Genomic DNA, 27897 nt, shown 5'->3' on the forward strand with positions numbered 1-27897 from the left:
TTAATTTCTCTCAGCACTGTTTTGCAGTTTTCAGCGTGCAAGTATTATAGTTCTTTTGTTATATTTATTGTATTTTTTCTTTTTGATGCTGTTGTGAATAGAATTCTTTATTTGAATTTCACTATTTGATTGTTCATTGCTAGTACATGGAAATACAACTGATTTTTGTATACTGAGCTTGTATTCTGAGACCTTGCTAACTCATTTATTAGTTCTGGTAGCGTTTACACAGATTTCTTTGTATTTTCTACTTAAAGGATATATAATCTAGGAATAGATTTACTTTTTTCTTTCCAATCTATCTGAACACTTTTAATGTTTTTTTTCTTGTCTTACTGCACAGGATAGGACCCTCAGTTACAGTGCTGAGTAGAAACGGGGAGGGACAGAAACATCCTTGCCTTGTTCCTGATCTTAGTGGAAAGGCATTCAGTTTTTCACTATACGTATGATGTTAATTATAGATGCCTTTTATCAGGTTAAGGAAGTTCCTTTTTATCCTTACTGGGGTAAGAGTTACTGTGAATGGATGTTGGATTTTGTCAAATGCTTTGTGTCTGTGGAAATTATGTGGTTTTTGTCCTTTATTATATGAATATGGTGTATTACATTAATAGATTTTCAGATGTTAAGACAGCCTTCCATTCCTGAGGTAAACCCCACTTAGAGTGTATAATCTTTTTTATATGTTGCTGGATTTGATAAATATTTTGTGAAAAGTTTTGTATTGATGTTCATGAGGGATACTTGTTTGTAGTTTTCATTTCTCGTGATCTTTGTCTGGATTTGGTATAAAGGTAATATTGGCTTTCTAAAATAAATTTAGAAGTGTTCCCTCCTACTATTATTTTCTGACAGTATTAATGAAAGATTGGTATTATTTTTTCCCTTAAATATTTGACAGAACTTGCCATTGGAACCATCTGGACCTGGACTTTTCTTTTGGGGAAAACTTAATAACTTCAGTATCTTGATATAGTCTATCCTGATTTTCCATTTCTACTTGAGCCAGTTTTGGTAATTTGAGTTTTTTGAGGATTTTGTCCCATGTCATCTAAGATGTCAAATTTATTGGGATAAAGTTGTTCATAATATTCCTTTATAATTAAGTTCTATAGTGTCCATAGTGATGCAACCTCTTTCATCCTGATTTTAATTTATTCCTCTCTCTCTCTCTCTCTCTCATTTTTTCTAAAGCTTTATCTCTTTTAAAATCTTTCCAAAGAACCAACTTTTGGTTTCATCAGTTCTTTCATATTATTTTCTTATTTTCTATTTCATGGATTTCTACTCTGATCTTTGTTATTTCCTTCTTTCTACTTATTTTGGGTCTATTTGGCTCTTCCTTTTTCTAGCTTCTTAAGATGGAAGCTTATATTATTGATGTTTGACCTTTCTGGGCCATAAATATTCCTCTAAACACTGCTTTAATTGCACCTCATACATTTTCATATGTTCTTTTATTTTCATTCGTTTCAAGATAGTATTAAATTTCCCTGCAGTGTCTTCTTTGACCCATGCGTCTTTAGAAGTGTGTTATTTAATTTCCAAACACTTTGGGGTTCCCAGATTTCCTTCTGTTATTGATTTGTAATTTTATTCTATAATGGTCAGAAAACATACTTGATTTGAATTTACTGAATCTTGTTTTATTCACCTAACAGATGGTCTTTCCTGAAGAAGTTCCATGTGCATTTGAGAAAAATGTGTATTTTGCTACTGTTTTGTGGAGTGTATATATTGATTAGATCAAATACATTGACTGTGTTGTTCAAGTCTTCTGTATCCTTAGAGATTGTCTCTAGTTCTATCAGTTACTGTAAGAGGAGTGTTGAAATCTCCAGCTATAATTGTTGAATTGTCTGGCAATTTTTGTTTCATGTATTTTGGGGCTTTGTTGTTAGGTACAGATAACACTTAAAATTGTTATATCTGGCTACTACGTTTTAACTGTTGGTGAAGTGGGAATTTTCATTGTTATTTCCTGGGTGAAATTTCTATCTTTTGATGTTGTAGAATTGGTTAATATTCATGTTCTTAACTATTGATTTTGAAGAATCCAATTTATGAAAGACTATTCAACCCTATGTGTTTGCTTTTGACTGTGATATAGAATTTGTCACTTTTAAAATATACTCAAATCTATAAATAATTTCCCTATAAATTTCTCCCATCACTTTTTTGCTTTTAAACTCTTTATTTGCATGCAGATATTAGCTTAATATGTACTTTCTTCACTCCACCAGAGAGCCAACATTTTACTGACTAGACTTTTCTTGACACACTATCTTTATCAATATCATATACTGTATTGCTTTGCATAAATCTTGTTTTGTCATGGATTCTAAAATGAGTTTAATTACTATGGCTTTATAGTACACGTCCCCTGTGCCCCACCATACCTTTGTTTCTTTTCAGAACTCACTGCAAGTCTTTTGTATTTATTGTTCAGTATGAGTTTTAGAATTAGCTGATCAAGTTCTACAACATATTTGGGGGGATTATATCAAATTAATAAATTAATTTTAACATGGGGAATGATCTTTATAACTTTTAGTGAAATTTTATATTTTCTTCACATATATTTTGGAGTCACTTTTTTTGTTGATATCACAAATAGGATTTTTTTCTATTATATTTTTAGCTGGTTGTTTCTGGGGCATGGGATTAATACCCTTTACCCATTAAGGAGGTGCTCTTAAGTTTGCTTAGTTTTATGATTTTTTTCCAAACCAGAAGATATATTTTATCACATGCCTTCAAAGAATCAGTTTATATTTTGTTTCCTTTTTTACTCCTTTCATCTGTTAATGACAGATTTTGTAAAGTTGAACCACTGTTGCAATCTTGGGATAAAACCCCCTTACTGATGATGTATTCTTTTATATATGTTGGTAGATTTGACAAATTAATCTTCTGTAGTTCAGTTTTAATATCTGTAAACTAGGGATAACAGCACCTACAAAATAGAAGTTTTATGAATTAAAATATTTAGAATAGTGCTTGGCACAGAATATGGGTATGTATGGATAAGTTAATAGATTTATTTTTGTTTTAAATACAGTTGTTGAACTTCTTCCTTTCATGTACTTTATTTGGGTCTATTTTGTCATCCTTTTTCATGCATCGCCTAATTCATTTATTTCTGTCTACAGGTTACAAATTTTCCCCTGTCCATATCCCACAGATTTTAATAAATATAATGCTTTCATTGCCTGATTCTAAAAGAAACTGTAATTGGTATTTTGATCTTCTCTTTAGCTTAACAATTATTTTAAGATATATTTAATTTTTCAAAATTTTATTTTTAACTCTCCAGATATGTGCATTTTTGTTGTTGTTGTTAATTTCAGGTAACATTTTAAGTAACAAATGTGCCCTATATGCTAGTAATTTTAAAAAATGTTGCAGTTTCCTTCATGCCTTAATAAATAGGTACTTTATTGTGATGGTTCCATGTGTATTTGTTGGGTACCAAGTATACTTTTGAGTACCTCTATGAAAGTTTACTAATTCTATATTCTTTATGAATTTTTTAGCCTGTTTGATTTGTTGGTTTTTATATGACTATGGGATTGTGAATTTTTCCTTGTATTTATATCAGATTTGTTTTATGTGTTGCATAAAGTTCGTAACTTATTTTCATGGCCAGCTGCTGAAATACTGGTAAGTTTCTTTTAAAGGTTTCAATTCTCTTTGTCTCATTAACATTGCTATACCTGATTTCCTCTTGTTTACTATTTATTTGACTGTTAACCTCTGTGTTAGGTATGAATCTAAAAGAATGGTGTACAGTTGGATTTTTAATCCATTCTGAGTTTTGTGATTCATACTTTATCTGGACTTACTTTGTCCATTTATTTTGTCTGTCTTTGTCTTCTTGTCTCCTTTCTTACTGTAGTGGACATCTGGTGTTCCTTTACCAGTATAGCATTTCCTTTTTTGGGGCCATATTTTCAAAATTCCCAAATTTTCCTTGGGAATACACATGGTTTGGATGAACTTGACTCCTGTCCAAGCTAAGTTCTAGGCCTAACTCCTTCAGGAGCTGGTTCAGGGACTAGACCCAAACCAAGCCAATCAGAGCCAACACAAGTCCTGGGCAGCTTGTTGGACCTTGTGGGAAAGGGATTTTCTCTTTTATTTGAACTTGAAGGTATCATCTTGCCACCACATATAAAAAACTTGCTGAAGAGTGAAAGAATGAAAGGAAAGCATTATCTAAGAGATGAAAGAGATAAAGTCAAAGTCTCTAAAGTCAGTACTATCCCTAGACTTCTCAGTTCTATAATTCAATAATTATTGAATTCAAGAAAAGTTCAATAATTTCCTTTTTGCTAATGCTTTTCCCCCCTTATGCCAATTTGAGTTAAAGTCACTTCTCACCAAAAGAATACTGATAAACACATTGTCTTTTAGTAGATTGAGTTTTCTTTATACAACTATTTTCCAGTTAATAGTCTACTGTCTTTTTCTAAAAATGATTAGAAAGTTTTCTATTTAATATTTATTCTTTTAGTGGTTTTCCTTAAACTTTCTTTTTTAAAATTTTTGGCTGCGTTGGGTCTTAGTTGCTGTGCGCGGTCTTTCTCTAGTTGCGGTGAGCGGGGGCTACTCTTTGTTGCATTGCGTGGGCTTCTCGTTGCGGTGGCTTCTCTTGTTGCGGAGCACGGGCTCTAGAGTGCAGGCTCAGTAGTTGTGGTGCATGGGCTTAACTGCTCCATGGCATGTGGGTTCTTCCTGGACCAGGGCTCGAACCCGTGTCCCCTGCATTGGCAGGCAGAGTCTTAACCACTGCGCTGCCAGGGAAGCCCCGTCCTTAAACTTTTTAACAGACATATATAAATAAATTTTAATTTATTTGCTTTATGTATTTATTTTTGGCTGCGTTGGGTCTTTGTTGCTACGCACGGGCTTTTCTCCAGTTGCAGAGAGCAGAGGCTACTCGTTGCGGTACGCAGGCTTCTCATTGCAGTGGCTTCTCTTGTTGTGGAGCACAGGCTCTAGGCACGCGGGCTTCAGTAGCTGTGGCTCGCGGGCTCTAGAGCACAGGCTCAGTAGTTGTGGTGCATGGACTTAGTTGCTCTGTGGCATGTGGGATCTCCCTGGACCAGGGCTCGAACCCATGTCCCCTGCCTTGGCAGGCGGATTCTTAACCACTGTGTCACCAGGGAAGCCCAACAGACATACTTTAACTCTAGTCATTGTTAAATATAAATTTATCAGTGTCTATATTCTTCACTCTAATAAAGATTCATAGCATATTACCCCGACCTTCTTTTACTCTCTCTGTTAACAGTATCTATAATCAATACTTCCCTAATTCTAAGGATAAATTTTACTAATTTTGTTGTTTCTTGTATCCCACTATTCCTCTAGGATATATTTACCTTCTTGCTGAAGAATACCCTTTAATATTTCTTTCAGAGATCATCTGTGGGTGGCAACCATTTTGCATCTTTGAATGTCTAAAAATGTCTTTATCTGGCCCTCACATTTAAATAGGAACAGAATTCAGGGTTCAAAGTTTTTTTCTTTTCAGTATTTCAGTGAAGTGCTCTCTTTCTTTTTTTTTAAATTGGGGTATAGTTGTTTTACAATGTTGTGTTAGTTTCTACTGTATAGTGAAGTGAAGTGGAGTTCCCTGTGCAATATAGCAGGTTCTTGTTAGTTATCTATTTTATACATATTAGTTAGTGTATCTGTTTCTTTTTGTGTTTAATTTGTGGGTAATCTTTCCTTTTCCCTCTCTGGTAGCTTTTCAGTTCTTTATCTTTTATGTTCTGAAATTTCACTCTACTACAGGGATTGGGAAACTACAATCGGTGGGCCAGATCTGTCTCACCACCTGTTTTGGTACAGCCCATGAGCTAAGAATGGTTTTACCTTTTTAAATTTGAAAACAAAATCAAAAGAAGAATATTTCGCGATGTGAACATGATCTGAAGTTAATATCTCAGTGTCTATTATTAGTTTTATTGGAACACAGCCACATTCACTTGCTTACACATTATGTCTACTTTCACACCACCGTGGCAGAGCTAAGTAATTGTGACAGAGACCTGCAAAGCCTAAAATATTTACTACCTGGCCAGAAAAAATTTGCTGATTCTTGTTTCTGTGTATATTTTTATTTGTTTAAACAGCTAAAATTCTGGGTATTATTTGGCTATTATTTCTACTGGTTTCTACAAGGATTTCTTACTCCTGTATCACAATCAATATTCCAAATCAAAAACTTTTCAGATGTGTCCATTCTATTATTTAGCCCAATGATTGTGTTTTTTCATTAAGATTTTTTTTCTTCTCATTTCCAGATACTGGAAAGATACTTGGCTGGTCTTGCCTGAAGAGTGTAATATTCTCTCTTATCTCTCTAAAAATAGTCAGACCTCCCTGGCGGTCCAGTGATTAAAGACTGCGCTTCCACTGCAGGGGGCACGGGTTCGATCCCTGGTTGAGGAATTAAGATCCGACATGCTGTGCGGTGCAGGAAAAAAAACAGTAAATATACTCATTTTGATGTCCTGTTCTGATTGTTGTAGTGAGTCTCCTTCCAGGGTTGAAAGTTCTTCCATTTGTTGAGTATTTTATTGGTTGATATTTGTCCACTTTACTATGTAGTAGAGAACAGACTGTTGCCTCTGCACTGGCTGCTTAGGAGAGAGCAATGTGGGGTTGCTAGTGTTTTAAATGGGAATAGGGGGATGGATGGGCCATGCTGCCCCAAGATCCCATACTCACTGCTTTTGTCTTTCCTTTATGGGTAGGATGGGATGTACAGGGTTCAACTTCCCGGGATGCTTCTTCTTCTGGTTTCTCTCTTGCTCTTGGTTTCAGTCAAATTAAGGTATGAATCATCTGTAAGTACTGCTCCCTTTATCTGTGGCAATTATCTTCCTCATCTTCCTGCATAGAACCTAATCTCTGGCTCCCTCTTCAATCCAATTCCATCTGCTTTCCTTCTTTTAGTCCACTGAAAGTTTCTCCTATTACTTCAAGTGGTGCTCTGTATTTCTTATTTTTATATGGTATCAGAGACTGAAAACTACAGGATGCTTTGTTTACCTCCTTGAAATGAGAAGCTAGTCTGTATTACTGTTACTTTTTAGAAGTCCACTGAAGTTTTGTTTGTGGCCTAATATGTATTTTGTAAATGGTCTCTGGACAATAAACCACAAAGGTATCCATTTTCAGGGAATATTTTATTATGGCTGCAAATAACAGGTTTCAGTTTCTCCTTTTTATTCCTTTTGGAGTTTCTGCTTCAAGAATCTGATGTTATCAGGACAGCTTTTTTGGGGTGTTTAGTCTTTTTTAATTCAGCTTTTGTTGTCATTCTGTAGTTGAATACTTTTCTTTTAATAAGTGAGTTTGTTCCATTTATATTCACTGACTTAAAAGTATTTGTTTTAGTTCTCTCATCTTTATGCTGCGTTGTCTGTGTTTTTCTTTTTTGTGTGTACATGTTTTCTGATTGAATTAGAATATTTAGAGTCTGGCTTTGGTTTTTCAAGTGTTTAATTAATAGCCTTAAACCCTCAACTTGACTTATCAGCTTTAGAGGGTAGCTGTTGAGGCCCTGCTAATGAAACTTACACATATATTTCTTCCTCCTCTCTACATCCCACTTTTAGTTATATTATTTTTTCCAGAATATTATGTTCTGCCTCTATCCTTTTATATTTAAATGGATTGAACACTCACTATTATTTCTTTTCCACCATGGCCATTCCATTTCTGGGCTCTCTGTTTTGGTTCATCTCTTGGTTTTATGATTATGTCCTTTTTAAAGAAGAGCTCATGGGTGCTTTATTCCTTTCAGTTCTCGTATGTTTGAAAATATCCATTTGTGTTTTCATGTTTGAATGCCATCTTGGGTTAGTATAAAATTTTAGGATATAGAATTTCTTTCTCTGAGAAAGTTATAAATATTATTTTATGATCGTCTAGTATTTATTTTTACTGTGGAGGTACCTGAGGCAAGGCTGATTTTTTTTCCTCTTTTGTCTGGTGACTTGCATTTTTTAAAAACGGAAAAAGCCCCCAAAGTAAACTTTTATTTGTCTTTGAATTCTGTTAAATTCACCACACATCTATGGGGCCAGTCATCATCAGTATTTCCTGGATATGGTGTGACTTCTGACCTTTCAGATTCAGGTCTTCTTTTATTTCAAAAAAGCTTTTCTGTTATCTTTGAATATTTTTTTCTATTTCATTTGCTCCACTGTCTAGTATGTTTAAGTTAGATCCCTTTTGTTTTCCTTATATATACCTAATTTTCAGATAACTTTATTTTGTTCCTTTCTATTCAGTTTTACTTGATATTTCAAAGCCTTCTTTCACATCTCTGTTTTTTCTTTGCTAGTTAAGAATTATACATCCACAAAATGATTTTTAATGGTTACATGGGATTGCACTGTGTATATGTAGGATAATTTTATTAATCTTCTTCTTATTAAATACTTAGATTGTCTCCAGTTTTCACTATTATAAACATCTACACATCTTCTTAACAGTAGTGATATTGCTTCATAAGATCAGTACACTTACCCCAATTCGTAGTAATGAAGCTCCCTGCCAAAAAACTAAATCATGCCTGTGAATCAACTTGCCTCTCTTTTCTGATGCACTCAGACTTAAGATAATCAATGAATGATGAATGATTTTAAGGGTTTCCTCTGGGTCTTTGACATAAAAATGAGGTCCCAGTTTTGTGGCTAAGCATATTAAGGAAATCTCTAGATTAAAGAAGGTGGTTTGGTGATGGCTTCTTCAGTACTCTCAAAAAAGATATTCAAGACTTAATGGTACAATCTCTATGGAGGACTATTTGACATTATCTACTGAGCTGGGTATTTTCTGTTTATCCCTCTAGATCTACTCTTCCCCTAGCTCTGTGCCCCAGGAGGCTGACCCAAATGGACCACACCATTGGGCTCTCTTGTCTTCTGGTTTCTGGCTGGAAGCTAAAGCGAAGTGCCTGCAGGATACTGAAGGATATGAGAATGAAACGGGATATTCTAGCAGCTCTCCCTCAGCTGGGTTGTCACAGGTTGGCTAAATCCCATTACGAAGGTCACAAGTTCTGTCAGGTGACCCTCTCCATATAGCTTTTCTCTTTGGGTTCTGATGATGGTTTCACCTACTTGTCCTTTTAGGCCTAGGGATGAAATGCTCCCACCATACCTAGTTCTGGGTGTCTGCATCATTTCTTGTTGGTTTCTCTAAAATCCTCCTGTGTCTTTGCAAGTTTGCTATCTGTTTGCTACACACTAGAAATTTATCCCGCATATGTATAAAATGACACATAAGATTATTCACTGCAACATTATATCTCTAGTATTTCACTATTTTCACTATAATGTTTGTGAACGGAGGAATGTAAAATAATGGTATAACTATATAGTGGAATATTATGCAGTTATAAAAAACTTAGCACATTCATTAAATATATTTATGGAATAATCTCCAATTTATTGATTTGTTTTTTCTCCAACCTTCAGTTATTCTTTTATTAATTTTTTCATACACCTCAGGGCCCCCCAAATATTTGTGATGCCTCATTTATACCTCAATGATCATAAAATACAAGTATCTGGTTCACCATGCTGCTCTCTCAATCTTTGTTGTTATCATTTTTAGCTTTATTGAAGTTTGATACAAAAAACTGTACACATTTAGTGAATACATCTTGATGATTTTGGATATATGCTTATATCTGTGATACCATCACCACAACCAAGGTACTAAACATATCCATTACCTCCAAACATTTCCTTGTGTTTTTTTTTTCTTTTGTAGGAACACTTAACATGAGATCTATCTTCTTAACATATTTTAAAGTGCACAATACCATTTTTTAACTATAGATACTATGTTGTACAGCAGATCTCCAGAACTTATTCATCTTCTATAACAGAAATTTTATAAAAGTGTGGAAAAAGCAGGAAACTAAATAATGAGTATGGTACCATATGTGTAAGAGGAAGAAAGAAATAAAAGAATGTATATGTGTATTTGCTTTTATACATATACACATATGTATGTATATATGTGTGTTTGTGTATGAGAGAGAGAGAGAGTGAGAACACATGGGAGGGAGTGGGGATGGAGTGTCTTTGGAAGGGTGCACAGAAAATGATAACAGTGGTTGCTTCTGGGGACAACTGGGTAGCAGGAAACTTACTATTTATTCTTTTATTTGAATATTAAATCAAATTAATATACTGCCTATTCAAAATGCATTACAATGCATTACATTAATAATAAAGATTAATTGAGAGGCTTAGAGAAACAATGACTAAGGAAGAATCATAGGAACTGCTAAAGGAATCGCTAGAAGATGAAAAGAGCCAGCAAATTATAGTTACTGAAATGTTCTAAGCAGTAAAAGTCTTGGATAATTTAATTTCTTACCACAGTCCCTTTATGGAATTATACCCTATTATAAATCCTTGTAGAAGTTACTTCCTGTTCAGGGTTGAAAGCACCAAACCATGTCTGATAAAGATTTGTTTTAAACATGATGATCTTTACTACTTAAAAGAGCTTCAGTTCTAGCCTCCTCCTGTATTTATAAACAGGGTGTACTAACATCCCTAGCAAAGTAGTATGATGGCACAATGATCTCAGTTTTCAGTGAAAGGTACAACTCCATTAAAGGAAATGGCACATGAGAAGACTTTTCAGGAAATTAGTGAAGAAGGAAAGAGAAGACTGCTGGGGAAATATTCATTTAACTGAAGGTTAAAATCACTCATTTTTATGATATTCAAAAATGGTAGAAATAAGAAAGGATTACTAGCTTGATTTTAAGGTGGTCCTAATGTGGTTATTACCCCTGTTAAAAAAAAGTTCTACAAGACCAAGGCAGACTCACTCACCCTTCCTGGAACTGTGCTTGGGCAGACTCCTCTGCTACAAGGGTCTCATATTCCTCAGCAGCAAACCTGTCCCAGTCAGAGGGCTCAGGACTGTCATTCTCAACATCCTGATTGGGAAGAGGACAGCCACAGGAAACAAAATCAAAGACAAAGAATTGGAGATAGGTCATTACAAATGTTTTACATCACTGAAAAAAAACCTATCTGAAAAATGTTTCATTTAAACATGTTAAAAGTGGTGCTAAAGTAACATTCCTAAAGTGATTTTCTACACCGTGAATTACAAAATTATAAGGCTGTTCGGCAGCTAGACTGTTTAGGTCTAGATTCTTCAGCCTTGTTATCAGAGGCTCTTCTCTAGCCCCTTCTCCTCTGGCACTTTGCACAGCAGCTATCTGGAGTGACTTGTGGTTTGCTTATGCCCACCTGAAATGTACCATCCCTTCCTCTGACAAATTTTTATTGCTTCTTTCAAAGCCAGCTCAGATACCGTGTTATCTGTGTTATCTTTTAGAAACTGCCCTTCTCCCCCCAATCATTTCCTTCGCTATACTATGCTTGGTTGCCACCTTTTGCTCTTCTGTCTTTTTTCATCTCTGTATACCCATTCTTTATATACTGAGTCATCTCTATATAACCAGTGTCTTTTCAACACAGTGCTTGGAATTTACTGAGCACTTTCTGCACTTTCAGAATGTTGATAATTACCACCTCTCAGAAAAAAGAGGAAAATTTAAAGGTAAAAAATTTAAAGTAAAATTTATAACATAAATAAAAGAAATGAAGGGGGAAAAAGGGCATATATTTTCTTTTCCTTCTACAATACAGGCAGCATCTTGGATTATATGTTCTAGGTAAAATGATGTTTTTCCATGATGAAATTGAGTTAGTATTGCCCTAGGGTGTAAGGTTAGTTATGCCTAGAAGAATGCAAGTACCTAAATATTGACTACACAATGCCTTAATTACTGTATTTAATCCACTTTAAGAACTTCACCCCACCCTTTTAACATCTCTGAAATTGGCATGCATCTCAGACTTACAATTGGCAATAATTTTTCTTGCTTAAAGGTATATAAAATAATGGGGCATCTTAAACTCAATGATATAATACTGACTTCAGGCTAGTGATAATGCATCTTGATATGCCCCAAGTTCCAGTGCAGAGTATTTGGTTTTAGAAGCTGATCTTTATATTCTTACAAGTACAGTTATGCAACATATGGAAGACAAAGAAAAGACTGAGAAAGTTTCCTGTACTTGTACTCCTATAGGACTCAACTGAAACAGTTCTTTTCCATCAATATAATTTTTACTCTTTAAACAGGGGATGAGAAGTGGTGATATTCTGCTTTTTGTTTGTTTGGTGTTTTTCTGGACATGGGTTTTCTGAGAGTCCACAGGTTTTTGTGTATGGGGAAGGCAGCTCACCCCTCTTCAGCTGTAGAATGTCTTCAAACTGATAGTCATGTACAGTGATCATTACTACTTGAAAAAGTGTTACATTATCTGAAGGTTGTCTTATTTTGGAGAGCATCTAGTTTTTATTACCTTGTCATCCCGAAATTGAATGGTACAGTTAAATCAAGCCCAATATACTTTCTAATACTATGGGAAGAGATGTGCTCTAGGTCCTTTATTCTCTCATTTCAGTATGTGATGAAATGTTTTAAATGTTACCTCTTTAAATACCAGAATTCCTGCAGACAGAGACCATTTTTATCTGTAGCACACAACCCCTGATACTGCAGCCCTCAAATAGAAGTTAAAACTATACTGGTACCTTCTGGACCGCAAAGGGATCTCTCTGTTCATGGTCTAAGTATTTCTCCAGGTTAAAGAAAGTGTCATAAAAGATGTGAGCCATTCTGCATCTCTTCAGATCTCGTAGAGTTATTTTGCCTGTGTAAGAACAAATCTGGTAAATTTCAAGAGCTGTTTTGGCAAGTGAAAAAAACTTTTACTGAAGTTTAAAAGTATGTGCATATGCTTATTTGATTATAAAAATTGATTTCTTTTTTTTTGAGGTAAAGTTCACATAAAATTCACCATTTTAACCATTTTAAAGGGTACAACTTAGTGGCTTTTCGTACATTCACAATGTTGCAGAACCATTACCACTGTCACATTTCATAGCATTTTCTTCACCCCCAAAGGAAACTGTACCCATCAAGCAGTCCAACTCCATCTCCCCTCCCAAATCCTCAGCCCCTGGCAATCACTAATCTGCTTTCTGTTTCTATGGAAAAAGCCTATTTCTTTTTTTTCTTTAAACAATTTTTTAATTTATATTTTTTAATATTTTAATTTTATTGAAGTATAGTTGATTTACAATGTTGTGTTAGTTTCAGGTGTACACCAAAGTGATTCAGTTATACATACACACGTATTCATTCTTTTTTAGATTCTTTTTTCATATAGCTTATCACAGAATATTGGGTAGAGTTCCCTGTGCTATACAGTAGGTCCCCATTGGTCATCTAGCTTAAGTATAGTAGCGTGCATGTGTTCATCCCAAGCTCCTGATTTATCCCTCCCCACCTTCCCCTCTGGTAACCATAAGTTTGTTTTTGATATCTATAAGTCTGCTTCTGTTTTATAAATAAGTTCATTTGTATCTTTTTAAAAAAAATTAGATTCCACATGTAAGTGATATCATATATTTGTCTTTCTCTGTCTGACTTACTTCACTTATGATAATCTCTAGGTTCATCCATGTTGCTGCAAATGGCGTTATTTCATTCTTTTTTATGGCTGAGTAATATTCCATTGTATACACGTACCACAACTTCTTTATTTATTCCTCTGTTGATGGGCATTTAGGATGCTTCCATGTCCTGGCTATTATAAATAGTGCTGCAATTAATACTGGGGTGCCTGTATCCTTTCAACTTACGGTTTTCTCTGGATATATGCCCAGGAGTGGGATTGCTGGATCATATGGTAGTTCTATTTTAAGTTGAAAAAGCCTATTTCTTAAACAGAATTTGCCATCAATTGTTGGTTCTATGCTAACAATAAAGGAGAAAGTTAAATACTTCTGTATTTGGAAAGCCTGTATGGAAGACTCTGGGAAGTTAAATAATTTAGGACCATCCAGGATTATATCCCGCACTCCGTTACAGTGCAACGGAGTTTGCATTGTACACCTAGGTGTACAATGCAAATGGCTCTTTATTCAATCTTACCATCGTTTGCTGGCTTCACCAGGTCAAGCATCTGGCACAGCAAATCATGGAATGGCAAGGGCTCAATGCCCATGGCTTCCATCCGTTCACACTGCTCCTCATAGAAGTATTCCAGCTCGTACATGGAGAGCACACCATCCCCATCCAAATCCATGCAGCGGAACCAGTACTCAATGCTAGGAGATAAGGATACTCATTAGCAATGGCCCGTTAAAGGTCCTTTATTCACTCAGATTTATTATTGTTCATGTTTCTTTTAAAAGTTACATATGTGTATACTTTAGACTTAGACATAGTTTTACAAAATTTATCAGAAAAAATGGCAGACCTTTATTTTCTCTTCCCCAGATCCAACCATTTTCAACACCTGATTTTGGTTTTTATCTTTACATTTCAGTTAAGATGTCTATATTGCTCCTTTCTCATATTTCTGTTTTAAGGAGTGGATTAATTTTGCACTATGAAAGATGAGGTTTCAGCTGTTTTGCCACTCATTCCACCTTACCCACAGCCCTCCCCAGCCTCTTAATATATAGATAAATTACTCAACATTCAGAGTTTATAACTACATTTTCCTTTTCTCTTTTATTTGCTTAGTTTTTGGGGTACAGTACATGTTACTAATTCAACCCCAAAACCTCTACCAGTTTTCTACATCCATAATCAGTCCCATTAGGTATTCTATCAATTGCATTTCCTTGAAGTCTTTCTTGGTTCCTTCTGACTTACTCTCATCTAGACTGGTTGATCTCTAGGCCTGGTTCACAGTTTCACTCTAGGAATTCCCTTCACCTTTCTCCTGTTTCTTATATATCACATTTTCCTCATTCTTGGTTTACTTCCTTGTTTGGTGTAACACATCCTTCAGTAGCTTCCTAAAAGCTACATTTTTAGATCTTGGATCATTGAAAATACCTTTTATCTACTCCCAATGTAGTTGGTATTTATAGAATTATAGGTTGGTGGTTCTTTTCCTTCAGAATTTTAAAGGCACTGATCCATTGTCTTCCACTTATCCATTGTTGTTGATCCTTTGACTGTAAACTGTTTTTTTTTTTTTTTTCTTTGAAGCCTATAGAGGTTTCTGGTGTTTTGAAATAATATGATGAGGTGCCTTGGTCTGTATCTAATTCACTTATTTTGCTGGGCTCAATTTGGAAACTAGTATTCTTTAGTTCTTGGACATTTTCTCAAATTATTTTGTTTCTTCCCTGCCTCTGTTTCCCCTTATCCATTCTCTTTTTGTGGCATTCTTATAATTCAAATCTGCATGGTCCAATATGGTAGCCACTAGCTATATGTGGCTAGTCCAATTTGAGATGTCTTTAAGTGCAAATACACAACAGATTTTGAAGACTTAGGAAGAAAAAAACAGTAAAACATCAATACTTTTATATTGAGTACATGTTGAAATAACATTTTAGATATATTGGGTTAAATAAGATACATAATTAATTTAAATCTTATGTTTCTTTTTACTTTTTTACTGTAGCTAATTTCATTAAAAAATTTTAAAACATTTTAACTAAAAATTGTATGTATTTAAGATATATAACAAAATAATGTGATATACACAGTGAAACGATTACTACAGTAAAGCCACTTAACATATCATCTCCTCACAGTGTTACCATTTTTTTGGGGGGGGGGTAGGGATGAGAGGACCTGAACTCTACCCTCTCTAAGTAAATTTCCAGTATTTAACACAATATTATATTAAATGTATAGTCATTATATTGTACATTAGATCTCTAGATTTACTCATTCTATATAACTACAACTTTGTACCCTTTGACCAGCATCACCCCATTTCCCTCACACCCCCAGCCCCTGGTAACCACCATTCTACTCTCTGCTTCCATAAGTTTGACTTGTTTTTGATTCCCATATAAGTGAGATCATGCACTATTTGTCTTTCTGTGCCTGGCTTATTCCAATTAGCATTATGTCCTCCAGGTTCATCCATGTTGCAAATGATAGGATTTCCTTCTTTTTAAAGGCTGAGTAATATTCCACTGTGTGTGTATACATATACCACATTTTCTTTATCCATTTATTCTTTGAGGAACATTTAGGTTGATTTCATATTTTGGCTATTGTGATAATGCTGTAATGAACAAGGGAGTACAGATATCTCTTCTATAGCTACATATGGACCAATTTCCTCTGAAAAAAACTAACAACTAGCTGAGTGACTCCTACATATTGGGCAAATAAGAAAAAACTCACACCTAAGTGGGTAGGAGATGCTGAGACACATCTTGCTGTAAACCCCAACCCAGCACAGTGACCCACAATCAGGTAGAAACTCAAAATCCAGAGCTTCTCCCTGAGGAGCAAAGAGTTTGAACCCCACATTGTGCACCCAAACTTTTAAAGACATACAACTGAGACAACTCCCCCCAAGTCTAGATTCTTTCCCCTCCTTTTTTAAAATTGAAGTAAGTTGACATGTAATATTATATTAGTTTCAGGTGTACAACATAGTGATTTGACGTTTATACATATTATGAATTGATCACCACAACATATCTAGTAACCATCTGTCACCAAAGTTATTACCATATTATTGACTATATTCCCTATGCAATACAGTGCATCCACATGCCTTATTTATTTTATATCTGGAAGTTTGTACCTCTCAATTTCCCTTCATCTATTTCACCCAACCACCCCCTTACCCTCTGGTGACCACCACTGTGTTCTCCATATTGGTGAGTATGTTTCTGTCTTATTTTGTTTGTTTGGTTTTTAAATTCCACATATAAATGAAATCATATGGTATTTGTCTTTCTCTGTCAGACATATTTCACTTAGCATAATACCCTTAAAGCCCATCCATGTTGTTTCAAATGGCAAGATTTCATTCCTTTTTTATGGCTGAGTAAAATTCCATTGTGTGTGTGTGTGTGTGTGTGTGTATCACAGCATCTTTAGCCACTTATCTATCGATGGACACTTAGGTTACTTCCATATGTTGGTTATTGTGAATAATGCTTCACTGAATGTTGGAGTGCACATATCTTTTCAAATTAGTGTTTTTGTTTTCTTTGGGTAAATACCTGGAAGTAAAATTGCTGGATCATATAGCAGTTCTATTTTAAATTTTTTGACGGACTTCTACACTGTCTTCTGTAGTGGCTGCACCAATTTACATTCTCACCAACAGTGCATAAGGGTTCCCTTTTCTCCATATCCTCACCAACACTTGTTATTTGTTGTCTCTTTGATAACAGCCATTCTGAAAGATGTGAGGATCTCATTGTGGTTTAGATTTGCATTCCCCTGATGATTAGTGATATTGAAGATCATTTCATGTGTCTGTTGGCCATCTGTATGCCTTCCTTGGAAAAATGTTTATTCATGCCCTCTGCTCACTTTTTAATCAGACTGTTTTTTTTTGATATTGAGTTTTAAAATATATTTTAGATATTAACCCCTTATCAGATATATCATCTACAAGTATTTCTATTCAGTAAGTTCCCTTTATGTTTTGTTGATGGTTTCCTTTGCTGCACAAAACCTTTTTAGATTGATGTCTCATTTGTTTATTTTTGTTTGTTGCCCTTGCCTGAAGAGACAGATCCAAAAAAATATATATTGCTAAGACCAATGTAAAATAGTATACAGCCTATGTTTTCTTCTAGGAGTTTCATGGTTTCAGGTCTCACATTTAAGTCTTCAATCCATTTTGAGTTTATATTTTGTATATAGCATAGAAAGTGATCCAGTTTCATTCTTTTGCATGTAGCTGTCAAGTTTCCCAACATCATTTATTGAAGAGACTGTCCTTTCCCAATTGTATATTCTTGGCTCCACTGCTGTACATTAATTGACCATGTAAGAGTGGGCTTCTTTCTGGGCTCTCTATTCTGTTCCATTGATCTATGTGTCTATTTATGTGCCAAGACCATACAGTTTTGATGACTGTAGCTTTGTAGCATAGTTTGAAATCAGGGTGTATGATACCTCCAGCTTTGTTCTTTCTTAATATTGCTTTGGTTTTCACAGTCTTTTGTGGTTCCAATACACATTTTAGGATTATTTGTCCCAGTTCCATGAAAAATGCCATTGATACTCTGATAGGGATTGCACTGAATCTGTAGATTGCTTTGGATAGTATGGACATTTTAACAATATTAATTCTTATATCTTTCCATTCATTTATATTGTCTTCAGTTTCTTTCATCAGTGTTTGATAGTTTTCAGAGTATAGGTCTTTCACTTTCTTGGCAAAATTTGTTCCTGGCTATTTTGTTCTTTTGGTTGCAATTGTAAATATAATTGTTATGTTAATTTCTTTATGATAATTCATTATTCGTGTATAGAAATGCAATAGATTTCTGTATATTGATTTTGTATCCTGAAGTTTTACTGAATTCATTTATTAGTTCCAATAGTGTTTTGGTGGAGTCTTTAGGGTTTTCTATATATATTATCATCTGCAAATAGTGACAGTCTTACTACTTCCTTTCCAATGTGGATACTTTTTATCTCTTTTTGTGTGATTGCTGTGGGTAGCACTTCCAATACTATGTTGAATAAAAGTGTCAATGGTGGAAATCTTTTTCGTGTTCCTGATGTTAGAGGAAACGCGTTCAGCTTTTCACCGTTGAGTATTTTCTTAGCTGCTGGTTTGTCATATATGGCCTTTATTATGTTGATACATGTTCCCTCTATATCCATTTTGTTGAGAGTTTTTATTAAAAATGGATACTGAATTTTGTCAAATGCTTTTTCTGCATCTAGTCACATGATCATGTGATTTTTATCCTTCACTTTGTTAATGTAGTATATCACGATTGATTTGTGCATACAGAACCATCTGTGCATCTGTGGAATACACTTGATAATGGTGTATGGTTCTTTTACTATATGATTGAAATCAATTTGCTAATATTTTGTTCAGGATTTTTGCATTTTATGTTCATCGGACATATTGGCCTGTAATTTTTTTGTAGTGTCTTTATCTGGTTTTGATATCAGTATAATGAATTTAGAATTGTTCCTTCCTTTTCAATTTTTTGGAATAGTTTGAGAAGGATAGGTATTAACTCTTCCTTAAGTTTGTTTGAATTTACCGTTGTCTGGTCCTGGGCTTGTTTGTTGGGTTTTTTTTTTTTTAATTACTAATTCAGTTTCATTATTGGTAATCTGTTCAGATTTTCTATTTCTTCCTGATTCACTCTTGGAAGGTTGCATGTTTCTGGGAATTTATCCATTTCTCCTAGGCTGTTCAATTTGCTGGCAAATAACTGTAGTAATCTTTTATGATCCTTTGTATTTCTGTTGTGTCAGTTGTAACTTCTCTTTCATTTAGTTTTTTTCACTGATCTTTTTTTCCCCAGTCTTTATTTCATTTATTTCCATTCTGATCTCTATTATTTCCTTCTACTAACTTTGGGTGTTGTTTGTTCTTTTTCTAGTTTCTTTAGGTATAAGCTTAAATTGTTTATTTGAGGTTTTCCTTGTTTACTAAGGTAGGCCTGCAGTGCTATAAACTTCCCTCTTAGAACTGCTTTGCTGTGCTCCAGTTTTTGGAACACTGTGTTTCCATTTTCATTTGTCTCAAGGTATTTTTAAATTTCCTCTTTGATTTCTATATTGAATCATTGGTTGTTTAGAAGCATGTTGTTTAGCTTCTATGTGTCTGTGTTTTTCCCAATTTTCTTCTTGTAATTGATTTCTACTTTCAGAAAAGGTGCTTGATATGATTTCAATCTTTCTAAATTTATTGAGACTTGTTTTGTGGCCTAACATGTGATCTACCCAAAGTATATTACATGTGCACTTGAAAAGAATGTGTATTATGCTATTTTTGGATGGAATGTTCTGTTAAGTGCACCTGTGTCATTTAAGGGCAATATTTCCATATTGATTTTTCTGTCTGAATGATCTATCCATTGATGTAAGTGGGGTATTAAAGCCTCCTATTATTATTGTATTACTATCAGTTTCTCTCTTTATGTTTGTTAATATTTGCTTTATGTATTTAGATGCTCCTATGTTGAGTGCAGAGATATTTGGAAGTGTTATATCCTCTTGTTTGATTGACCCCAAGGATCGTTATGTAATGACCTTCTTTGTCTCTTGTTACAGTCTTTGCTTTCAAGTCTGTTTTGCCTGATATTAGTATTCTAATACTAATATCATTAATATTAGATTTCCATTTCCATCTAATACTAATATCATTAGTATTCATTTCCATTTGCATGAAATATTTTTCTATCCCTTCACTTCCATTTAAAAAAATTTTATTTATTTATTATTTATGGCTGTGTTGGGTCTTCATTGCTGCACGTGGGCTTTCTCTAGTTGCATCAAGTGGGGGCTACTCTTCATTATGGTGTGTGGGCTTCTCATTGCAGTGGCTTCTCTTGTTGCGGATCATGGGCTCTAGGTGTGCGGGCTTCAGTAGTTGTGGCACGTGGGCTCGGTAGTTCTGGCTCATGGGCTTAGCTGCTCTGTGGCATGTGGGATCTTCCCAGACCAGGGCTCGAACCTGTGTCCCCTACATTGGCAGGTGGATTCTTAACCACTGCGCCACCAGGGAAGTCCCTATCCCTTTACTTTCATTCTGTGTGTGTGTCTTTAGATCTGAAGTGAGTCTTCTGTGAACCATATAAATGGGTCTTGTTTTTTTAATCCATTCAGCCACGCTTTGTCTTTTGATTGGAGCATTTAGTCCATTTACAGTTAATGTAATTATTTTAAAAAATATTTATTTTATTATTATTATTAATTTTTGGCTGTGTTGGGTCTTCATTGCCATGTGCGGGCTTTCTCTAGTTGCGGCAAGCAGGGGCTACTCTTTGTTGTGGTGCACAGGCTTCTCATTGCGGAGGCTTCTCTTGTTGTGGAGCACCAGCTGTAGATGCGTGGGCTTCAGTAGTTGTAGCACGTGGGCTCAGTAGTTGTGCCTCGTGGGCTCTAGAGCGCAGTCTCAGTAGTTGTGGTGCACGGGCTTAATTGCTCCGCAGCATGTGGGATCTTCCTGGACCAGGGCTCAAACCTGTGTCCCCTGTGGCAGCAGATTCTTAACCGCTGCACCACCAGGGAAGCCCCTAATGTAATTATTGACAGGTATATACTTACTGCCATTTCGTTGTTTTTGTAGTTCTTCTCTGTTCCTTTCTTCTTTTGTTTCTTTCTGATTTGATGACTTTCTTCCATGTTATGTGTGTATTCCTTTCTCTTTATTTTTTGTGTATCTGTTATACGTTTTTGGTTTGTGGTTACCATGAGGTTCATATACAACAGTCTGTGTATACAGCAGTCTGTTTAAACTGATGGTCATTTAAGTTTGAGTGCATTCTAAAAGCACTACATTTGCTGCCCCCGATATTTTATGTTTCTGACATATTTTGCATCTTTTTGTTTTACTACTTTTGTCTTTTAACCTTCGTACTAGCTTTGTAGGTGACTGACCTTTACTATATGTTTGCCTTTACCAATGAGATTTTTTTTCTTACATGATTTTCTTGTTTCTCGTTATGGCCTTCACTTTTCTGTTTAAAGAAGTCCCTTTAACATTTCTTAATAAGGCTTATTTAGTGGTGATGAACTCCTTTAGCTTTTACTTGTCTGGGAAACCCTTTATCTCTACTTCAATTCTGAACAATAACCTTGCCAGGTAGAGTATTCTTGTTTGTAAGCTTTCTTTCTTTTAGTACTTTAAATATCATGTCAGTCCCTTCTGGCCTGTAAAGTTTCTGCTGACAAATTGGCTGACAGTCTTATGTGGGAGTCCCTTGTTGCTTTTCTCTTGTTGCCTTAAAGATTCTCTCTTTGTCTTTTACTTTTGAGATTTTAATTATAATGTATCTTGGTATGGGTGTCTTGGGTTCATCTTATATAGGACTCCCTATGCTTTCTGCACTTGGATATCTGTTTTGTTAGCCAGGTTAGGAAATTTTTCAGTCATTTTTCTTCAAATAGGTTTTGAAGAAAACTTTTGCTCTCTCTTCTCCTTCTGAGACCCTTGTAATGTGAATGTTAGTACACATGATGTTGTCTCACAGGTCCCTTAAACTATCCTTAGTTTTTTTTTAATTTAATCTAATTTTATTTATTATTATTTTTTGGCCACACCATGTGGCATGGGGAACTTCCCTGACCAGGGATCAAACCCGGGCCCCCTGCAGTGGAAGTGTGGAGTCTTAACCACTGGACTACCAGGGAAGTCCCAAACTATCCTCATTTTACAAATTATTATTATTATTTTTTGCTGTTTTGATTGGGTGACTTCCACTACCCTGTCTCAGATTGCTGATATATTCTTCTGCATCCTCTAGTCTGCTGATTCCCTCTGGTGTATTTTTCATTTCTGTTATTTTATTCTTCAGTTCTGATTGGTTCTTTTCTGTGTTTTCTATCTTGTTACTGTTCTCACTGAGTTCATCTATTTTTCTCCAGAGTCCAGTGAACAACTTTAAGACTGTTGATTTGAACCCTTTATCTGGTTAATTGCTTATCTCCATTTTGTTTAATTTTTTTCTTTTGGTTTTGTCTTGTTTTCTTATTTGTCTCCTCATTTTGCCTAACTGTCTGTGTTTGTTTCTACATAATATGTGTATCAGCTACATCTCCCAGTCTTGAAAGACTGGTCTTATGTAGGTGTCCTGTGGGGCCCAGTGGCAACATCACCCCTGGTCACCAGAGCAAGGTGCTCCTGGTTATCCCCTGTATGCGCTGTGTATGTTCTCTTGTTGTGGTTGGGCTGCAAGTGCTGTGGGTGCACTGGTAGATGGAGCTGGTCGCTGGTCTGGCTAGCTGAGTGGCTTGGCCGCAACTGCTGTTGACACCCTGGTGGGCAGGGCTAGTCCCCAGCCTGGCCATTCATGAGGCCTGGCTGCGATTGCTGTGGGCACATTAGTGTGCAAGGATGGTCCCCTCTAGCAGGAGCCACTTTTGAGGGGCACTGGTGCTGGTTGGGGCCACCTGCCAGGTGGGGCAGGGTGGGAGTTGCTTTGGAGGGGATGGCTGAGGTTGGTGGGTTGGGTGGGGTGAGTTCTTAGAGGAATGCTGGGGATGGATGCCAGGTGTTAGGTAGGTTGATGGAGAATGACAGAAATGGTGCCTGCCAGAGCCAGGCCAGCTGCGTGGAAGGAGAGCAAAAACAAAAAGGGAGCCCACCAGCACTTCTATCCCTGGAGAAAGTTTCACCAGAAACCTGCCCCTCTGGCACATGCCCTAAAATTAGTCAATGAATCTCCCTCTTGTATGATTCAGATTCTTTCCAAGCTGCTATCTCTGTGCTGGGACTCAGAGTGAGTTTGTGCAAGCTCTTCAAGAGTGGAGCCTTACTGGACAGCTACATGTAAAAGAATGGAATTAGAACACTCCCTAACACCACACGCACGCACACACACACACACACACACACACACACACACAGCTACATGTAAAAGAATGGAATTAGAACACTCCCTAACACCACACGCACGCACACACACACACACACAGCTACATGTAAAAGAATGGAATTAGAACACTCCCTAACACCACATGCACACACACACACACACACACACACACACACAGCTACATGTAAAAGAATGGAATTAGAATACTCCCTAACACCACACGCACGCGCACACACACACACACAGCTACATGTAAAAGAATGGAATTAGAACACTCCCTAACACCACACGCACGCACACACACACAGCTACATGTAAAAGAATGGAATTAGAACACTCCCTAACACCACACACACACACACACACACACACACGCACACAGCTACATGTAAAAGAATGGAATTAGAACACTTCCTAACACCACACACACACACACACACACACACACACACACACACACACACACACACACACACACACACACACACACACACACACACACACACACACACACACACAGAGTGGAGCCTTAGGCTCTCCTGGACATAAGCCCACCTGATTTTCAAAGCCAGACATTGCAGGGGCTCATCTTCCCTGAGCAGGCCTGTGGGCTGTGAAGCCCGACATGGGGCTGGGGCCCCTTGCTCCTCAGGGGAAACCTCCTTGGTTACGATATCCCTCCTGCTTGTGGGATTGCCACACCAGGGGTATGGGTTCTGCTGGACTGCATCTCTGCCTCTCCTACCTGTCTTGATGTGGCCTTTTATTTATATCTATGGTTGTAGAAAATCTGTCCTGCTAGTCTTCAGGCTGTTCTCAGAGACAGTTGTTCCATATGAAGTAGTTTTAGTGGCTCTGTGGGAGGAAATAAGCTTAGATTTTCTTTCTCTGCCATCTTGATCCGGACTCTCTCTGAAACACTTAGCTTTGAAAACCAATGAGGCTTGAGTCCATGAGATCTACAATGCTCTAGTGAAGTGAGAAAAGGCTCTTAAAGGGCTTGCATGCTTGGACTCACCTGCCCCAGGGCCAAGTACAGAAGCAGCCGCTATAGAGGTGCCCAGATTTTCTGTTAAGGAGGCTAATTTCCTTATCTTAAAGCCTCGGCCTAAGGGGCAAGCGTCTAATTTAACACACATCTGGGGGCCTGCTGGGCTACTGTGAAAGGACAGACTAGCAGGCACCATGTTTACACTCTCCCTCTGCGCCTCACTCCAGCCACAGGGCACCAGTTTCCCACTCTCCCTCTGCCTTACAGAGCACCAGTATTTCTCAGAGGGAAGCTTTTACATAAGGCTGGTGCTCCAGTTTTTGTTGCTGCCACCCACGGGATGCCACTTGATTGCCTGGCTCTGGAGGCCAGCAGGGCCTGTGTTTCTGGGTTTCATGGGACCATAGCAATTGGAGACAGTTCTTAGCAGGCCACCACATCAGGGCACAGCACACATAGCAGACTGAAACACACTCCTTGTCTTTCAGTGAAAGGCCTATTTGCTTATCCAGGAACTTGGGCCTAAGGGGCAGGCTGCTGGTTTGGCACACGTCTAGAGGCCTGTGGAGGAGCTCTCAGGGAATGAAGGCTGATGGATGCAGTCTTCGAGCTCCCCTCTGCCATATTCTAGCTGGTCAGTATCTCCCAGGAAGGAGCTTATAAACTTGTCTGACTCCTTAGTTATTGTGGCTGCCTCCAGGGACATCTCTAGATTGTCTGGCTCTGGTGGCCACCAGGGCTTATACTCACGGGTTCCACAGGACTGTAACCAATGGAGAAAGAATTCTTAAAGAGCTACCAATCCCAGGGCACAGCAAGAGGCAACACACCCAGGAGCCCAGTCTCTCTGTTAAAGAAGCCTATTAGCTTACCATCAAAGCTGCAGTCAGAGAGGTAGAATTCTTAATTAATCACAGATCTAAGGGTAATCCCTTCCAGAGACCTCAAAGTCCCTTCATACTCTCCCTCTGCTGCACTCCAGCGTGCCAGTATCTCCCGGGGGGGAGTTTTTATATACGTCTGGAGCCCTGGTTTTTGTGGCTGCCACCCAGGGGACACCTTCTGATCACCTGGCTCTGGTGGCCAGGGAGGCTTGCATTCCCAGGTACCATGAGACTGTAACGACTGGAGAGACAGTTCATAGTAAGCGACCATGCTCAGAGCACTAAACAAACAACAGAGTGAAATATAACCCCACCTAGTCTTTCTGTGAAAGAGGCCTAGTTGTGTGTGCTGGGTCACTGGCCTTAGTCACAGGCCTCAGGTTTGGCTCACATCTAGGGCCCTATGGAGGTGCTTTCAGGGAACACAGGCTGATGGATGCCATCTCTGCACTGTTACTTTGCCTTGCATCAGCCTGCTGGCATCTCCCAGAAAGGAGTTTATATAGTCATCTGGCACCCCTGATGTTTTTCGATTGCTGCCCAGGAATACCTCCCAATTACTTAGTTCTGATGGCCAGTGGGGCTTATACTTGTGGTTCCACAGGACTGTATATATTTGCATAATTTAAGAGCTGCTGATGAGAGTCTGGCTTGTAATCAGCCTGAATCTAGGTGCTGACTGAGATCCTTCCTTTTGGGACACTGACCGGTCTTTGCATACCCTCAACTACAGGGAACCATCAAACTTAAAATAGGATGCTTGGATAAGTACAGAGATTTGACAGACAACCACGAGCTAGGGCAGGGTTGAACCATAAGGTTCATCTCCTATGTGAGGCCACTACTTCAAGACTGGGAGAGGTGTTTGTTTTATCTAATGCATAGAAACCAACACAGAGAGTCAAGCAAAATGAAGAAAGAGAGGAATATGTTCCAAACTAAAGAACAAGAAAAAAAAATCTCAGAAAAAATCCTTAATGAAATGGAGATAATTGACTTGCCTGATAAAGAGTTCAAAATAAGGGTCATAAAAACGCTCACCAAACTCAGAAGAAAAGAAGAATGAATACAGTGAGAACTTCAACGAAGACAGAAAGTATAAGAAAGTACTTAATAGAAGTCACAGAACTGAAGAATACAATAACTGAACTCAAATACACTAGAGGGGTTCAACAGCAGACTAGATGAAGCAAAGAAAAGATCAGTGAACTCAAAGACAGGGTAGTGGAACTCACACAATCAGGGGAGCAAAAACAAAACAAAAATATTGAAAGAAAGTGAAGACTGCTTAAAAGACTTATGGGACAGCAAACAGACCAACATTCCCATTACAGGGGTCTGAAAAGGAGAAGAGAAAGGAGAGAAAACTTAATTGAAGAAATAATGGCTGAAAATATCCCTAACATGGGGAAAGAAACAGACATCTGGATCCAGGGAGCCCAGAGAGTTCCAAAAGAGAGTAGCCCAAAGAGATCCACAGGAACACATATTATAGTTAAAGTGTCAAAAGTTAAAGACAAGGAGAGAATCTTAAAAGCAGCAAGAGGAAAACAACTAGCTACATACAAGGAAACCCCTATAAGTTGATTTTTCAGCAGAAAAATTGTAGACTGGAAGGGAGCAGGATGGTATATTCAAAGTACTAAAAGAAAAAACTTCTAGCCAGGAGTACTCTACCAGGCAACGTTTTCATCAAGAATCATAGAAGAGATAAAAAGTTTTCCAAAAAGTTTTCCAGACAAGCAAAGCTTAGGGAGTTTATCACCACTAAACTTGCCTTACAAGAAATAAAAGAAAGGTACTTTTTTTTGAATTGAAAAAAAGAAAACAGTGCTGGACTTCCCTGGTGGCACAGTGGATAAGAATCTGCCTGTCAATGCAGGTAACATGGGTTCTATCCCTGGTCCGGGAAGATCCCACATGCCATGGAGCAACTAAGCCGTGCACCACAACTAATGAGCCTGCGCTCTAGAGCCCATGAGCCACAACTACTGAGCCTGCGTGCCACAACTACTGAAGCCCATGTGCCTAGAGCCTGTGCTCTGCAACAAGAGAAGCCACCGCAAGGAGAAGCCCGTGCACCACAACGAAGAGTAGCCCCTGCTCACCACAACTAGAGAAAGCCTACGCACAGCAACAAAGACCCAACACAGCCAAAAATTGAAAAAAAAATTTAAAAAATGGTACTAATTAGTAACAGGAAAACATATGAAAGTATAAATCTCACTGGTAGTGGCCAATATATAGTAAAGATGGTGAATTAATCACTTATAAAGCTAGTATGAAAGCTAAAAGATGAAAGTGGTAAAACTATATAATAATTGGTTAAGATATATACAAGATAAAAGATGTAAAATGTGACATCCAAAGCAAAACATGGCAGGAGACAGCAAAAATGTACAGCTTTAAAATGCATTCAAGCTTAAGTTCCTATCAAGTTAAAATTGACTCAGTATAATTTGTTATATGTAAGCCTCATGGTACTCACAAAGCAATAACCCATAAAAGATAGACCAAAGATAAACAGAAAGGAATCTAAGCATACCATGAAAGAAAGTCATCACACCATAAAGAGAACATGAG

At 37.1% G+C, this 27897-nt stretch overlaps 1 protein-coding gene across 4 annotated transcripts in view; it reads right to left on the reverse strand.

Annotated features, from left to right (window-relative positions):
* Positions 1–27897, reverse strand: part of PPP2R3A (protein phosphatase 2 regulatory subunit B''alpha) — a 222173-nt gene that overhangs the window by 13615 nt on the left and 180661 nt on the right. For all 4 annotated transcript variants that reach the window (XM_060149794.1, XM_060149793.1, XM_060149797.1 and 1 more), the window contains 3 exons: positions 14075–14250; positions 12670–12788; positions 10887–10993 (listed from right to left, as the gene is read on the reverse strand). In XM_060149794.1, the coding sequence (XP_060005777.1) occupies positions 10887–10993; positions 12670–12788; positions 14075–14250 (402 nt within the window). The remainder of the gene's footprint in view (positions 1–10886; positions 10994–12669; positions 12789–14074; positions 14251–27897) is intronic.

The sequence above is a fragment of the Lagenorhynchus albirostris genome, chromosome 5, assembly GCF_949774975.1.
Source record: "Lagenorhynchus albirostris chromosome 5, mLagAlb1.1, whole genome shotgun sequence".
Taxonomy (NCBI): domain Eukaryota; kingdom Metazoa; phylum Chordata; class Mammalia; order Artiodactyla; family Delphinidae; genus Lagenorhynchus; species Lagenorhynchus albirostris.